Below are 17,459 nucleotides of genomic sequence, written 5' to 3' on the forward strand. Positions count from 1 at the left end.
AACTGTTTTTCCCTACATTTTCTTACTGGCAGAGAAGCTTTTGCTACCAGGGAAACAAGGAGTCTTCACAGCATCATTAAACAGGCAGGCAGGAAGATTGTTCAATATTCAGCTGCTATTTCGTTTAACATCTTTAGATCCAAAAACCTTTTATCAGAATCTTACGGGGCATTTATGTTTTAAATTTAATTTTAATTTAAATTCTGAACTACTTGACCATATGCAGAACTAAGACATGCAACTCTATTCTCTGGCAACCGGTATTGATGTCAGCTGTTCCCATCACTAAGGTGGAAACAGGAAAGGTTAAGAGTAATGCTATAAATTGAGACAGCATGAGATAATTATTAAAGCAAGGTCTCTACATGTGGTTTTGGAAGTATATTATCAACGAGGCACAAAGAGTAAAAACAGCAGGCAGACTGAGAGCATCTGAATGCTGTAACACTATTTGGTGATCCTATATACTGTCAAGAAGTTAGGTTTTTACCTCAGTGTTTCAAGCCTCTTCTTTTGTTTCCCACTTTTGCTGTCACTGATTGCACTTTCAATATCTTCATGAATAAAGCTAGCCTAAAGGGACAGAAGCAGAAACCATCAGTTATCAGCTATACCTCCTCACCCACTTTTTTTAGGGCATCTTTAGATTCCAGAATCGCTTATCAAATCCCATTTATATAAAAGTTCTAGGATAAATTATTTTACACATAAACAGAATGAAGAAACACACAATGCTATTGTCTGGGAGTTGATATTTTTGTCACTGTTCCAATTTCAAGCATTGTCATCAGATGAGTATGTCATCTAGACACTAAATTTGTCTCAGCAGATGTAATTATCTCAAGTCAACCATTATTGAACGAGCTATTTTTTCTCCTCCACGTACGTCATTTTTGTTTTTCTCAAGCATTCTAGGGGAAAGACTTACTATAAAAATACTATAGATAGTAGCAGCAAAACTACTGTAGATAGTAGCAGCATAAAGGATTAGGAAAGTAACTTGTAGTTATACAGTTTCCTTTAAGAAATAACAATAGCCTCCAGTTTCTCTTTGATTTAATAGAAGATGAATTTTCCAGAACATTTCCTAATCTATAGGTTCCTGCCTATTCATAACCATAGTCTGCCTCCACCAGTGGCCCACAAGTGAAATTTTGATGCACGTCTGAGGCATTATTTTAATAGATCTTGCATTAAATAGGTCACGGCTTCTCATAGGATTTAGAATGCTCTGTTACACGTCTTCAGCTGACAAATTAATTTCCTACACAGGTTGTCAAAGCCCAAATCTGTCAGTGTCTGGCTCGCTCTACAAAGTCCACATCTTTCTTGGTCCCCTCATGGTGAAGAAGCATGCAAATTTTTGGGGACGAATATGTAACTTCTGCTGGGACCAGAAGACTGTTGAATTTAGGATCTAAAGGGATTGAAGGACTTCTCCGTCTGTAATGAATTGCACTACAGAATATGGACTAGAGATACATTAAGGTTGAAGACTTAACAGAAAAAAACTAAGCAGATTTGAGGAACTTAAAACCAGAAGTATTCCATTAATCATACTCTTGATATTTATTATTTAACTATTTTTTTTGTTTCTAAAACATTGAATGCCCCAAATACTATTGATTTTGATTAATTTTTTATTGCAGAGGCTCCTGAGGTTCATGGCAACTTCTGATTAAAAACAGGACAAAGGCAAGGGAGAAAGACCTACCCTTTCAAAAACAGCCAAGACTCCTGGGTAAGGAACAAAACCTATGGTACGGTCACAGAGTCGAAGAAAATCTCAGAAGAGAAAGGGGATCCTGGACTTCCAAGTCATGCTTATGTGCTCTGCATTTTTATTTGCACACAGAGGAACAGCTTCAAAAGATGAAAGTCTGAAGAAAAGAGACCATCTCTACACCTGGGGAGGCCGCGTCCAACCAGACCTCGCCGAGGATCCCTGCATTATTTAAAATACTGCAACCTCATCTTCTCACAGGATCCCAATTGCCAGTGAGACAGCTAACTCTGTGCAAGTGGTCACACAATTAAACAGTCGTCTTCCCACCACTCTCACTGCACTAATTTCAAAAAAGTTGCACAATGTGTTTAGCAATGTTTTTTAAGACAATGATATGGACTACTACAAAGGAATTAAAAAATCCCCATGAAACTATCAGTTAGAATTTAAAGTATATAGAGTAACTAACAGAAATTAAATTTATAATCCTGGAAATAAAGAAGCATTGCAGAAAACATTAAAAAAAGATATTTACGCTTGAAGGAAATATTTTAATCAGAGACAATTTCTCTCCTTGTTTTGCTGCTTCTGCAACTAATATTTTCCTTTTCATTATCTCTCCAGCAAAGCAGGGTTGAAAAGAGGTGGGAATGCAGAGAAGGTTTAATTGTTCAGTGGCAAAAAGAGCAGAAAAAGGGGAAACTCTAGCCAAGACTCAGGGCTTGGAGGAGTTCTTTGCAGACTATAAGATATGTTTGAGATAATTCAAATTATTTTACACCACATTCTTCAGAAACGTGAATGCAAACTATATACATATTCCAGAGCTTTACTTATTTGCAAACCTAAATGAACAGCTACAGAGCCCAAGAATCAATATTTACAGCAATGACATATTTGTACATGCACTACAGATTCAGCTTACATGCGGTAGTACTCTCTTGCAAGACGTACTGTGCTACATTTACCAACACACTATACGTAGTGCTGGTATCATAAATGCATTAAAAGTTAAAGCATATAAGAATAAGAGAACAGAATTCTTTTCTATGAATATATTCATTTGATTTTATCCACTGTACTTGCCAAATCATAAAATTTCCCTTAGTCAAAAAAGTCATAGCAGATCTCCATTACTACCTTACCTTAATCTCATCACATTGGAAAAGATGCAAATCAGGCTTGTTTTGGGTTGGTTCTTTACACACTAACGCAAGAATTGAATTGTAATTGCATGCATTCATCACAGCTTGGCAATGCTGAATTGTGCTTAAAGGAAAATTCTCCAGTTCATTCTGCCAGAAGAGAAAAAAAAACAACAAAACAACACCTTACTATATACAGTCCTGATCTCAGAAAAGCTGCATGAGTTAAAAAGTGATAATAAGCTAATTAAAATACCAAATCTCTCATACATCATTTTTCTGCCTGTTCCCTCTCTCTCTCTCTGAAAATGAAACTGCCAGTCACAGATCTTACCTTTGATTCCAAGTCCACCAAGCTGACAGCTTTGTCATCCACTTGAAGAATCATATCTTGAGTCCACACTTTGCCTTTGGCATCCAGCAGTTTCAGCTTCCTTATTCCATCATCTACAGTAATCATTGCCTCTTTTCGGTCCAGAACAAAGGTGGTCAAGTGCTAGTGAATGGGACGTACATTTAAAAAATTTGTAATTTGTAATTTGTAATTCCTAGGCAGTGTCAGTATTCAAATTGCCAGGAAATAGCAATACAAATTATTCATGAATAAAAGCACCTTTGTATATGACAGATCCCACCAATAAGCCACAGGAGAGGTTGTTTAGTCCATAATGTCATTTTAACCCAACTGATTTTTGTAACTCACCGTTTGTCTTCCTCTGTCATTTCCCCACTACAGTAAACGGTTAGACTTGAAGCCACATTCTGACATCTTTCAGGTATCATAGCTAGAATTAAATCCTGAGTATTTAATTAGCTCTCTTGAGGAGTAAAAATCTGTCTCACTTGGCAAGCTGAATCCAGGAAGTGTCAGCAAAAGCTTCCCAGAACCACCTCCACCACCACCCTGACCTGGAGTGTCCTCATCTCTTCCAGAGCTGCCAGCTAACACGCTGATGGTAACCACGATGGGCTTGCACCTGACTGGGATACCTTATGGACAGGCTAGTGGCTTCTTTTATGTGGATCACATTAGAAATGCAGTATACTAACTACTTTTGCTCACCAACAACTTGGAACATTCTCCAGATTCAATTGACGGTCTAGAAATTAAATACTACCTCACTGACATCACCTCAACTAGTTTCCCTGCTATTATGGTTTTGACAATTTCTCCTTCAGCATGCCAACCATGCAAGACAACCCACAAAATTATTTCATTTTATCCAGGTATAAATCTAGCTTCACATTCTTATTGAAGATCTGGTTACACCCATTGAAGCCGAACCGACTTTATTCTAAAGAACTTTAAAAAAAAGTAAAAATTAAGTGTGCTTTCTTCTATTACAGGATAACAGCATTTAGTCCTGACAGACAAGAGAGTAGATACAAGCTGCATATAATCAAAGTATTAAAAAAGTAGCAAGAAACAAACTCTCTACTTACACTTCAAATATAAGTACTAATTTTTACGCCAGTACAGTACCAAAACCGTTATGAGGACACCAAAGAAAAATACAGTCAAGTAGAAACAACACAAGTATTCATTTGCAAGTTGATCATATCGTAGAAGCACTTGAAAATCAGCCTCTTCTGCATATTATCTCACAATTTACAGCTAATTTAAAACGCAGCAAAAAGGACCCGACAATCTATGGTATTTGTAAGGCGTGGCTAAACCCATGACAGCAGTCTAATGGCAGTGGGAGAAAGTCTGTGCCCAAGTAAGAGTACAGAATAAGGCACTGCATCCAGAAGTGCTTAACAGGCTACATATGGGTACCCAGGCTTACTTTGCTGAGTATTTTAAATGTATCTACTCCTGGATAAAATATGACAGCGGCATGTAGTAATTCTGCAAAGCGGCTTATGACGGGAAGTAAGATACTTTGCACTTCACACTGGGGAAGAATCTGCGCAGGTAGAATATATTTGTTTAACTACTACATAGTAGTCTAACTGAGGCTTTTACGGGTTAATGCTCAGCTCTTTCTGAATATTATGTCACCTCTGCTGATTTTCGCTGATCAAAGTACTCATTTTAAATCTCATCCAGCGTGCCTCGCCAACAACACAGGGTTTTTCAGCTCTGCCTCATCCTTGCAACAAGGCAGGTTCAGAGACAGGGCAGCATAACACATTGAATTGATATCCCATTGAGAAGTCCTGTCCGTTTGCCAAACTACACACAACTTTGCTTACATTCTTCTACATCAAAATTTCAGCTCATTACGGCAAAGCTATAGAATTTGAGACATTTCAATGTAATCTATTCTGAAGTGACCTCGGGCTGGCGGGACATTTTGGAAGATGTATATGCCTTCAAGCATATGTATCCTCAAATATCAAGTAGGCAAAAATAACCGCGTGTAACTGAGAGCTATAATTGGTATATCGTTCCTCATCTCACCTCTACGTGATACTGCGAAGTTTCGGATATGCTGCTGGCACTGTCTCGTGCATAATTCTTTCTTTGTTCTAGAGATGGGAGGAAAAGAAAGAATAATTATTCACTCAACTTCTTATCATGTTGTTTTGAATACTTCTCAGAGACACTTAAGCCTAGTTGTATATATGAAAACAGAAAATGGGCTGCTGTTAATTTCTGTATTTTGACAGAAAAAACCTTCACCCCCACATAGTCCAGCACAAGGATCATACTTACGTCAACAATGTTAAGAGAGAGCCAGCGGGTGCAAACAAAAGCCAGTTATATCGTCACAGTGAGTCAGGAGACCAGAGGGGAACAGTGTTCTGACTGAAAACGCTTCATTAGGAAGCCTGATTATTAAAATCACTGGCTTGCCACTTTGGTAGCAATATAACAACTAGCATCAGGCTTACTGTATTTGTATGAATGTACTTGAAAGTAAAAGCATTTTCTGATATACGTATAATTTTCATGTTAAATCTGCAAAACAACAAAGCCACACACAAAGAAGACCTGACTCATCCTTTACTTCTTCCTAAAGCACTCAATTTGATGAATAACTAATGAAAAAATATGTATGGAAATTAGAGAAAAAAGAAGCAGCAGGGTGGGTGTAGGGGGGAGAAAAGCCAAAAGCTGCACCAGAGAAATGGAGAAAGGCACACCAAATATGTCTAGAGTAGAAATATTTTTCAGCTGAACAAAATACAATGCTGCAAAATCAGAAACATCATTTGCCTTTTACCCCATCCAATAAATTAATATCAAACCAGCAGAGGAGGGAAGGGAAAATGCAAGATGAAGACATGACACACACCCACATCACAAAATAATGAACTTAGATGCATACTGAAGAAAACTTTTCAACTTTAGCGGAAAAAATTTGCCTGCAATTTGGAGTGTTTTTCTCTTTTTTCACCATGACCACTTAAGTGCCCGATCTGGAACACCAGGAGCTTTGCCTAAGGAAAGAAGTCACTAGGAGGCTTAGCTGAGAGAGGACCAAGGACACCCTGCAAACAGGCAATTCTTTTCTCTCCATTTCATAACTTGATTTCTGATCTTCAACTAAAATAGGCAGTTTGCTTTTTTTTTGGAAAGAAAGTATCTGATGTACAATATACATCAATTTCATCATACTTGGAGTGTGATGAGGGAAAATAAAAACATGTGATTCTGTTGACAGGAAAGGTAAGTTACTTTTTGCAAAATAATAATAAAAAAAAAGCTAACTACTACCAAGCACATGATCTGTGACATAGAGAGATCTGAAGTGAGGACACCAGAAAAGCCGCATTGTGAAAGGCTCTTCTCTGACCAGGGTTCCTTCATACAGGCATTTCAGGTGCTGACAATGACAGCAGTGACCTCATTTTCAGATGTCACTTGTAGAAGTATTTGTCACCTGTTATCATCACACCATTATCTCTCCAGTTCTCGGTGAGTTTCATGAAAGACAATACAATTTCTGAAATCCCTCACTAGCTTGAAGCCCCCCTCCCATGATAACAAACACCGCTCATGCAACAGAGCTGTCCTGCTCCTGCACAGCAGCTACTCCGCTTGCTTTAGCAAGAGAAGTGTGCAGTCCAATCAGCCAAATTCAAGAACACCATGGATTACCAGAATTTTTAACTACATGTGTGAATATTTCAAAACAGATGTCTTCCTTTCATTATCCGTTATTCTGAAATCCCAGGGCAGAGGATCTGCATTGGTTCCAACTCAACTGTAACTACTATTTCTGCTTTTGCAGCATGTTACTTAAAGTATTTTTTTGGTTGATTCTCTTTTTAAATATAATAGACGCACACACAGAGAAATGCACACCCCAACAAAACAGTCAGTAAAGCAGTACTGTCTGATTTGCTACCTTTCTTTTTTTGTTTGGATGATGATCTGAAGAAGTAAAGTCCATCTGTTCCTAACAAAACAAGGGAATTAAAAAGCAGTATCTAGTTCAACCCCATAGAATTATTTGCATCTCCAAGGGGATCAGTTAACAGTCTTCTGTTATGGACTGTAAATGATAGTTAAATGCTGTCCAATAAGAAAGAATACATGCTTTAAAAAAAAGTCATTTGTTTCAATTAACAATGCATCAAATACTCAGCTTTGACAGTCGTTATCTATTTTTAGGTGAACAAAAGTATTACTTTTTTAACAATATCTAATCAAACCAGGATAAGAAATTTTACATCCATTGTAAGGTTTATAAATCCTGCAAAAAAATAACAGTTAGAGTTGTTTTAAATAAACAAAGAGTATGTAGAGGCTCCAAAGGAATTAAGAAGAAAGTAACTTTTGCAAGAGATTCCTTGCTCTGCTTCACAGAAATTTTGTCCTGTGTTAAGACAGGATATCCAAACCCATTCGTAGCACTGATTAACACATCCTCTTCTACAGAGCAGCCCTAACACTCACAATAGACCTGATGGCAAGGTTTTCAACACACTATATCATGGTGAGAACAATAGTGTTTATATAAGAAACTGAGCTTTCTGAATGCTAATAAAATCTGTGGTTGCCTATACTTGAGAGCCAACGAGAACCCCTCAAGTTCTGCATTCTTAATTACAACAGAAGAATAACAAGAGCTTCACTACATTTTCCAATTAGCAAAAGTCAATCCATATTTGTGTTAATAAATAAAATGTATGGTCACCACAACAACTGACAGTCCATACTGAGTTCAGCAATAATTCCCTTCTGCCTTTTTCCTTCTTTAATGCAGTTAGAACGATTATTAGAATCTGCTAGAGCCAAGTTATCCTATAGAATAGAATAGAATAGAATAGAACATTTAATTTCAGTTGGAAGGGACCTACAATGATCATCTAAGTCCAGCTGCCTGACCACTTCAGCGCTGACCAAAAGTTAAAGCTTGTTATTAAGAGCATTGTCCAAAATTTTATATGGTTTTGGATGAGTTAAAAAGTAGCCTATAGCAGCTGTGAATGTTGACAACGTTGCTATAGAGGAGCTGGAGGTAGATACTGTGTGTAACTGCTCCATTCTGAAACTATTCACCTTTCAAAATACATCTAAAAAGTTCTCTAGCATCAGACAAAATTCTTCCATTACTTCTGGAAGGGTTTTTCCTCCACCTTTGTTCTTCAGCCCTTTTACAATTCCATAGTTAGAAAGTGGGTCTCCTCTCCCATACAGGGTCACAATCCAGCTGCTAATCACCCAGGCTCCCTGAGAAATGGTTTTCTTGGCTGCCTGGCATAAACTGCACTAAAGAAAGAATGAATGAATTCTCCCCATGACAATATGAACATAACATAAAGAAAAAAGAAAGAGAGACTGCCATCCCAAACGCATCCCCTTTCCCATGGTTTTTGCCAGTAGCTCAAATCTTGGCCTCTGCTTTCTCCTACTGCCTGGCTCATGTCCCAGATTCTACCTACAAACCTTGCCCTCAGAAAGGAGGACACAAACCCTTTTGCACCCTCTTCTGCTGATGTGCTCCACTGCCTTGAACTTCCAGCAAAATTGATATAAGTCTGCAAACCTGTTCTGCATCCTCCTCTACCCAGATAACAGAAGAGCCTGCTGCTTCTTCCTACAACGCTTCCACATTTCCACTGTCAAATCAGATATATCTGAGCACATGACTCTCTCAGTCTTTTTCATCAATATACAGCTCCTTATTTTTCTTCTTTTCCTATGGAGTTGCCCACTGCCATTCTTCTCAAAATGTAGCTTACATCTCCTCAACTCTTTCACATATCAAAGTGGCTGATTACAATTGCTCAATATTAATCTGACTGCTTTTACAGAAACCCTGAAAATGCTCCTTCATTTATTATATGATCTTCAAATGCAAGTAACTCATACCCTACTACTGAAAACAAGCAACAGAATTTGCTGACTTACTGAACGTACTGGGCCTGGCTGGGATGGAGTTAATTTTCTTCACAGCAGCCTCTGTGGTGCTGTGTTTTGGATCTGTGACCAAAACAGCGTTGATAACATCGGGATGTTTCAGCTGTTGCTGAACAGTGTCAAGGCCTTCTCTATTTCTCACTCAAGCCACCCCAGTGAGCAGGCTGGGGTGCACAAGATGTTGGGAGGGGACACAGCTGGGACAGCTGACCCCAACTGATCAAAGGGATATTGCATACTGTATAATGTCATGCTCAGCAATAAAACCGGTGGGTAGTCTTTCCAAAGTAGCCCTTGCTCAGAGACTGTCTGGGCACTGGTCTGCTTGTGGGAGGTGGAGAGTGACTGCCTTTGTGTTATTTGGAAGGTTTTTTTCAATTTTTTCCCCTCCCTCTTCTTTCCTTCACTTATTAAGCTGTCTTTATCTTGATCTGATTCTCTCCCCATCCCGCTGCAGGGATGACACATGGGGAATGAGCAAGCAACTGGGTAGGTCCTTAGTTGCTAGCTGGGGTCAAGGCCCAACACCAAAAGAAAAAAAAAAAGTTTTGTATGCTCCATTTCACTCTCCTAATCAGTCTCAGCCTCTCATGGGTCTCTATGCATGAAGAGAGTTATTGAAGCTAAAGCAAAATTCTGCATCAGAGACTTCCAGATAGGATGTATAAAACTATCAAAGTATTAATAAAACTATCAAAACCATTAATTTTTTTCTATTTACTCTACATATTGCAGCTCTTACATCCAACATGTGACATACAGTGCAGCCTTAATACCGCAGTTAGTTCAAAACCTGCTGATATGCTACACACAATTTACCTAAAGTATTTTCCCTCTGATAAAGGAAAAAACTAAAAATAAAAAAGGATCATGGCAGAAGACACTTAAATTAAATTCTTAATCACAATCCATAGCAAATACAACCCAGAGGAATTTGAGCAAAATAAAATCTGTCACAAGGCAAGGGCAATAAACTTAAAAGAAGCACAGGATTTCACTCATAGGTCTTGACTGCAAGATCTACTAGCTACTAAACCTTTCAAAGGAACAGAAACAGTGATCCACAGAAACTAACACTCTTCCCGCTGTCTCACATGGAGAGATGCTCCTGCTATTCATGTCTTTGTGAACTTACTGAATTCACCAGTCATCAGGAACAGACCATGTTTCTGGTTTCAAAAAGACATGAAAAGGTACTGATTTCATATAAATTTTGGAAGAAGCCAAAACACTAGAAAACAAAAAATGAGCTCTTGACCAAAGACTTTTAGCCAAGCAAAGAATACTCTAGACAGTACACGACACAAACAAACAGGACTTGAGATTGCCTTCGTTCATTCTCTTCCTTGCCCTCCCCACACCAAGAACTGTGCTCTCCCCAGTTATTTCTGGTAAGGACTATTTCACGCGTTGGAAAGGTAACTATTCCACAGTTTCAGGCAGAAACACCAGTGTGGCCTAAGGTCCCTTGAGGCAGAGCTATGAACAGAACCTGACATGGCTAAAGTTAAGAGTCCTGTCTCGCCCATTTTCCAACTGGAAGAAGGTGCAGCTATATGGCAAATTAGAAAGATGTTTAATAAACTCTGCCGTAGCCTGGCTCTGTGCCACCGTCCAGAAGACCACACAGAGAAACGTATCACAGCAAGAGAAATCCAATTCTTTATCTCGGTAGGGAAAAAAAAAAGCAAAAGACCTCAGTCTAGGTCTTAACAGACGACCTGAAGCACGGGTGGTGCTGGTTAGGGCTACGATACCTTTAGGTACAACAAATTTTCAGTTCCTAAAAGCCTAAAACAGAAACAGGGAATCCTGATGCCCAGGCTTCCACTGATGTTTTACAAATAATTGCATAGGCCAGACGTTATAAATGTTATTGGTGCTATGGTTATGATAGCACAAAGAAGGACAATGGGGGATCCCACCTTCCCCTACCATAGCCAAACTGGAAAATGTCTGTACAGTGCACAAAGAGACAAAGCTCTCAAATCTGATGATGATCCATGTGAAGATGGGTTAAGAGCCTCCCTCACAAGCTGTCCTAAGAATTCTGGATTATTACCACACATCATCAAGCAGGAAAGCCCAATGCTTAGTTTACTACTGTATGTTTATGGTTTGCAGTGGACTGATTGCTGACACCCCTTTTAGGAATGTATTGCAGCGGCTGGAAAAACTCAACTTGAGACTGAAAGCAAAGTGCAGGAGACGTGACCTACACATCCGGGGAGAAAGGTCAAAACTTGACTTCAAAACAAATCTCATTAAGAGAGGAGCAACCAGTGGCACTTTCAGAGATTTGTGCCACAAGCTTCTCCCCTATGGCTATGTGGAATTAGCTATCAGTGAAAGTGTATTGTTTAGAAGCCAATTGTTAGTTTAATTCATTCAAGTATCAAGCAACACAAGCATGTTACATGGATGGCTTCTTTTAATGGACTCATTTACCTAGTCTGTGATCCGCTTGTGATTTCCTTAAATTTGTTACACTACAGTTCTTGCTCTGAATGAGGTATTTGAGCCGTGCAAAAATACACATGCAATTTCACTGCTAGCCCCTAATCACAACCATGAGAGTATAAACACCACGTATAAAACAGCTAGCCTTTTCTGATGCAGCGCGAAGACAATTTTAGTGACGTCTTTCAATTCCGTGCCGTATAATAACATAACAATGTGGAGCTACTCCTGAGGAAAAGGGGCGGCTCCACACTGCATCACTCGCTGGCAAAAACCCAGCACAGCCCTGGCTACTGGTGCCGACTGATGCTGCACGTCCCCCCTGCAAGCAGAGCTGCAGAAGACAGATGGAGAAGCCAATGCCAGAACAACAGATGACAGTACGAGCCAAAACCCACTTCTGATGGGAAGATCAGGAAGTAAATGATGAAATAAACCCCACAAGAATGCACAGAGGGCATCTTCCCTCCCAGTTCAGCCAGAGATTTATCATGCAAATAGAAACCAGTCCATTTCAGGAAGGAAACCAGTGAAAACAAAGGGATTATTCGACACAGGAAAAAGGCAGTTGCAAGGAAGTTTTTGCTATCAGATAACCACATCAGAGATACTGATGGCTCCGGTCTATTTTTTAACTGAACTGTCTGTAACACCAGTAAAACTCCAACCTTCTTTCCCACTGGCACTGTGGCCAACCTTCTGCTTGGTGACCAAAGGACTGAACAATCACGAAGCACCTCAGCACTGGGACTCAAGAGATAAACTTCGTTCCATGACATACACATGTGTGTATATACACACACACATATATACATATACACACATTATTATTAACAATAACATTTTTTTTAGTCTTTACTGTGCTTGGAAGACATTGAGTTCAAGATCAAGTAGTCACTTAGGAGCTCAGGTAGCATCTTCGCTTGTTGATACCCATAGATAGGTGTTTTAGTCCAAACGACATTCAAAAGTCTTCCAAGAAAAAGAAGTTTGTCATGGGTTAAGTTTGCTGCTAACATTACATTGTCCCATTTTATAAAAAAAAAACAAAAAACAACCATGGTCCATTTTACTTTTACCTTAAAATTATATATATTTTTTCCAATATATTATAAGTGAATCTATTAAATACATGAGCTTTATGTATTTACATAAATAAAATATGTACATTTAATAAAGTATGTACATAATATAAAATATAAAAAGAAAGCTAGGACACCTCCAATCTGCTTTATAGTCTTTCAGTCTCATGGATCTCAAATAAAATACTGTCGTTATTAATTATAAATAAAATATTTTACAATAAGAATTTTGAACACATTTTAACAATTCCAGTATCACTCAGCTGCTTCCCACCCCCCTTGGGACTGCATGCACAAAAATCCCTAACATCACAAAGGAAGAAAAAACACATATGGGATGCAGCAGAATGGTAACTTGGTTGCTAAAATAAAAAAAAAAATAATATAATGGCCCTGAATTTGAGAAAGAATTTAGGTGTTTTCCTTGTTTTCTCCAGTTCATACACTTGGTGATACTGACAGCATGTCATTTTTAAATGACAAATGCTTCAAACGGTTTCTACTTCTGTCTTTGCTGATTTTTCTAGAAGTGGACCTTCACACTACTCTAGCACAGTGCCTTCAGCCACCAAAAAATGTCAGCTTTTTCACACCACTCCTCTTTATGCATACCAAACAGAGCAGAAGCAGTAAAATGTGCAAACTCCTCTCTAAAAGCTGTGCCAATGTATCTTCACTCGGTGCTCCAGGATAATTGAGTCTTCTACTTCATTCAGTTCCTGGTAACTGCAACTACAGTTTTGTGATATACCTACCAGCAATGGAAGTGAATCAAGATCAACAATTCATTCTACAGGAGCCACCACACAGCAGTTACATGGTAAGCATTTTCAATTAGTACCTGAATTCAATTAAGTATTTTAGAAGTAAAAGGCTATTTACCATTATATACCTCAAATTTACACAACTTGTCCCCATCTTCTACTGACATATGACTATCCCATCATGTTTGATATGAAAAAGCTCAGAGAGGTATTATTTTAAAAGCCCGCAAAGATTAAAGGACATTGTTAAGACACTTACTGCCCCACTGTTCAAACCACGAACCCTTGAAAAATTACGATGATGATGATACAAAATGAAAAAAAGTACAACGCTCTCATAACGCCTCATAAAGAAATAATCTGCTAAAAGTTTTTCTGCAGTGTCTCTTGCTGGTTTCTTTTACCACCTACTATTTCTGCCAACATGTGCAATCAGTTTGTTGAGTGAACCCATACAGGATGCAGAAATCACTGTTTAAAATGATCACTTCAGAATTTACTTCGGTTGCAGTTCCTGCCTTTAATATTATGTCAAATGACTGACTTTTGCAGCGTGCCACTAAAAAAGATATATTTAAACTTAGAAGGATTCATGCGCAATGTCATTTTTAAATGACAAATGCTTCAAACGGTTTCTACTTCTGTCTTTGCTGATTTTTCTAGAAGTGGACCTTCACACTACTCTAGCAGTGCCTTCAGCCACCAAAAAATGTCAGCTTTTTCACACCACTCCTCTTTTTCAGAGGGTACTAAGCCAAGAGACCTCCAGCTTCCTTTGTGGGCTGTTAACCTCATGAATTTTCAAGCAGTTTGAAAGCCAACAAGGCAACCAATAGAACAAAGTTGTTCTTGTGTGCTCACGGGTGAGTAACCAAACTGAAGGCCTGCAGGGTACCCCGCCAAGGGTAAACTTAACGCTGTTCTAATGCCACAAAGCATCCTGCCATCACTCCTCTAACCCCTAGGGTCACTCCCAGCCCTCACCCCACCCAAAACAGGAGAGAGAAAAGATTAGTTACTACTAGGGATGTTACACTTATTAGCCACCCCTCTTTGAGCTTTCCAGTTTGTTAACCTGCAGAAAAGGTGGTAGATGCAACAAGGGAGAGCAGGCTGAGGTGCGAGGGGTCCTGCGCAGGACTGGGTTCTCACTGCAAACCCCGTTCTTCCAGTCTCATCAGTTGTACTGACTTTCCAAAGAGCATTTAACAACAGGCACAGATTTACACAGCAGAACATCTCTCAGCCTCATTGCTGCTTGTATTTTCATTACCGGCGCCGCTATCAGCAGGATTTATTCACAGTGGAGGTGGACGACCAGGAAACGGTGCAATTTGGCTGGCAAGGAACATGACTACGTTCTGCCTCCACAGCGATTTGGCCATGGGCTAGAGAGTAGTGTATACGGCCAAGACAAATACTAGCATTTGTAGGTGGTAAGTGCAACAATGTTTAGGCATTTGTAAGTAACGTCACATTTGACAGTCACAAAGCCTGTTGAAAATAGCAGGCTAAACAGGACTCCAAATCCGTTACATCAAATCTAATTTCCATTAAATCCTTGTGTCAAACAAGAATAATATTGTAAATTGCTTTTCTGCTAGCAGGGGATAAAGCTGGGGAAGCAGCGGGAGACACAGGTCATGAATCAAACCTATAGCACAGCTAGATGCCTGAATGACTTCTTCCTGGTACATACCTTAGCTATAGAATCACTTAGTTTTGTGATATATGCGTTATACATTGCTGCCTTAAAAATTAGCAGGTGGGAGATCTCTGCTCAGTAAACCATAAAAACAGTTTCTAGCTAGCCGAGTTAGTTTTAGTATGAATAAAATCACTTTGTTCTTTAATTTTGTTGACATATACACCCCTGTGTGTGTACATACATTTTCAGATTTGTATGCATAAAATATTTCCACCATGACATCACAACCAATATTTAGACAACAATTTTAACATAAAAGTTTAGAGACTTTATGCCACCTTACCATACAGAGCTTTTGCACTTGTTCTTGAATTCTGCTCCCTTTCTGCCTGAGTAAATGTTGGGGAACCATAGCCACTGGAAGAAAACACTTCTGGTTAACCTCTGTATAGATGTATTTGCCACACAGAAACAGGCATTGAAAAAAGCCCTCCCCTTAGGTAGGTCTACTCATACATACAACATTACTAACAGAGGTAATGATACCGGATATTTGTTCCACACCGTGAATACAAGGAAGAGTGTTTCACTTAGGCTGGAAGCTCTTCTGAGCTTTTTTTTTTGCGTTAATATATCATCATGCACAATGGAGGTGTGGTATACACATAGATACAACCATAACGTAAGTTAACAAAATCACTAAATAATAGTGATGACTACGCCAAAGACTTGGTAGGATTTCAGGTTTTTTCTTGCATACTCAAGTGTTAATTGTTTTTAATAATTTTAACTGCTTTTCATAAAAGACTTAAAAGGACTATCCTTGCCTACAACAAATAAAAAGGCAATCCAACTTCATTCTAGAGTAACAAGAAGAATGAGTCATATACAAACTCACTTTATAGGGACAACAATATGAGAAACAGATGATGGCACAGATGCCCTGCTCCGTACAGGAATACATGTTCTTTGGCATCAGATTAGGTCAACTCTCACTAGCGCTGCGAACAAGCCTAGTGCCGTGCTTCTGATACAGGGAGCCTCCTCTTATCTCAGGCAAGGTACCACTTTTGGGTAACAGCTGCTCAGTTCTCTTTACTGGGAAACAATATTTTCTCACAGACGGAAAGGGCAGCCTCATCTTTTATGCATAAAAGTGCATTCACTCAGAGCTAACCTTAAACATCTCAGGCATATGAAGACATCTCCGTGTAGTATAATAAGTATGTTACGGCTACAGCAATTTATTTCCCTGTTCCAGATGATTCCATTCAGTAATACAGCTTTATCCTTACACTAATACAAAAATCAGTCAGATGATATCTATCAGTTTGGTTACACGGTTTGGAATCTGCACATTCTTTTACAGAAACTGCCTTTGTTTTATTCCAGTGGGGTCTAATAATTATAGCTCTATGTGAAATGAAAGCGTAAAGAAGAAAACACAACACTATTTTTTGTCCATAAAAGGAAAGTCAAAGGCATAACCTTACTTCATTTGAGGAAAATAACTTCCGTATCCACCAGGAGGGGTGTTTGATATATGTCCATTCATTCTTATCGTCGCTTACTGAGGGAAATGATCTGGGGAAAAGAAACAACAGCATATGAATTGAAGTCTCTTAAAAGACGAAAGTTTAATACAGATGTACTACAAACCTAATGAGAAAATTATGGTTGAAATGGGAAAGGAATTGCATCAACAAGCTCAATTGTTATTATTTGCATTGTGGTGATGCCTTAAAGACCCGTTATGGAACTTCTCCCAATTGCAATTTGTTAGTTATTGCTTCAAATAATTTATAGTTTAGTGAATAAAGCTATTATTATTGATACAATGGTCTTCAGGAATGGCTTTAGAAATAAAAGGCTGACTAAACAAAGAACAACATCTACTGCAGAAGTGAACAAGATGTTCTAAATGGCACAAATAGCAACTTTGATAGTCAAGCATGCTTGATTTAAACCCTCAGTTCATTTCTTTCAAATGAAACTTTTGAAATGGCTTTTTGATACATATTCTATGAAACTTATCAGCTAAATTGTTAGAAAGATGCATTATCAAAACAAAACACAATTGTTAGCACAAAAGGAAACTTGGTGAGCTATTTTGGGACTAAAATAAACCTTTTATTATTTAAATTTTTTTAAGCAGCATTTAACATCCTGAAAGTTTGGCATGCCAAATGAAACCTCTCATATAACAGCAATACTGAAAAAGCTTTGATGAAAGAGTTAAAAGAATGCCTTCTCCCTTTAATAACGTGCCCATTGAAGTTAAAATTGACTCTGGAAAGTGACTTTCATAAGCTTGT

General features: G+C 38.6%; 1 protein-coding gene across 1 annotated transcript in view; it reads right to left on the reverse strand.

Moving 5' to 3' along the window:
• The window catches only part of EPS8 (epidermal growth factor receptor pathway substrate 8), a 53,830-nt gene extending 37,102 nt beyond the window's left edge, over positions 1-16,728 (reverse strand). The window contains exons 1-6 of the mRNA XM_009879649.1: positions 16,638-16,728; positions 15,488-15,561; positions 5,279-5,346; positions 3,206-3,367; positions 2,872-3,021; positions 491-573 (exon numbers count right to left, since the gene is read on the reverse strand). Coding sequence (XP_009877951.1) covers positions 491-573; positions 2,872-3,021; positions 3,206-3,367; positions 5,279-5,346; positions 15,488-15,561; positions 16,638-16,699 — 599 coding nt within the window. The 5' untranslated portion in view covers positions 16,700-16,728. The remainder of the gene's footprint in view (positions 1-490; positions 574-2,871; positions 3,022-3,205; positions 3,368-5,278; positions 5,347-15,487; positions 15,562-16,637) is intronic.
• Positions 16,729-17,459: the final 731 nt, after the last annotated feature.

Source organism: Charadrius vociferus, unplaced genomic scaffold (assembly GCF_000708025.1).
Source record: "Charadrius vociferus isolate BGI_N301 unplaced genomic scaffold, ASM70802v2 scaffold90, whole genome shotgun sequence".
Taxonomy (NCBI): Eukaryota; Metazoa; Chordata; class Aves; order Charadriiformes; family Charadriidae; genus Charadrius; species Charadrius vociferus.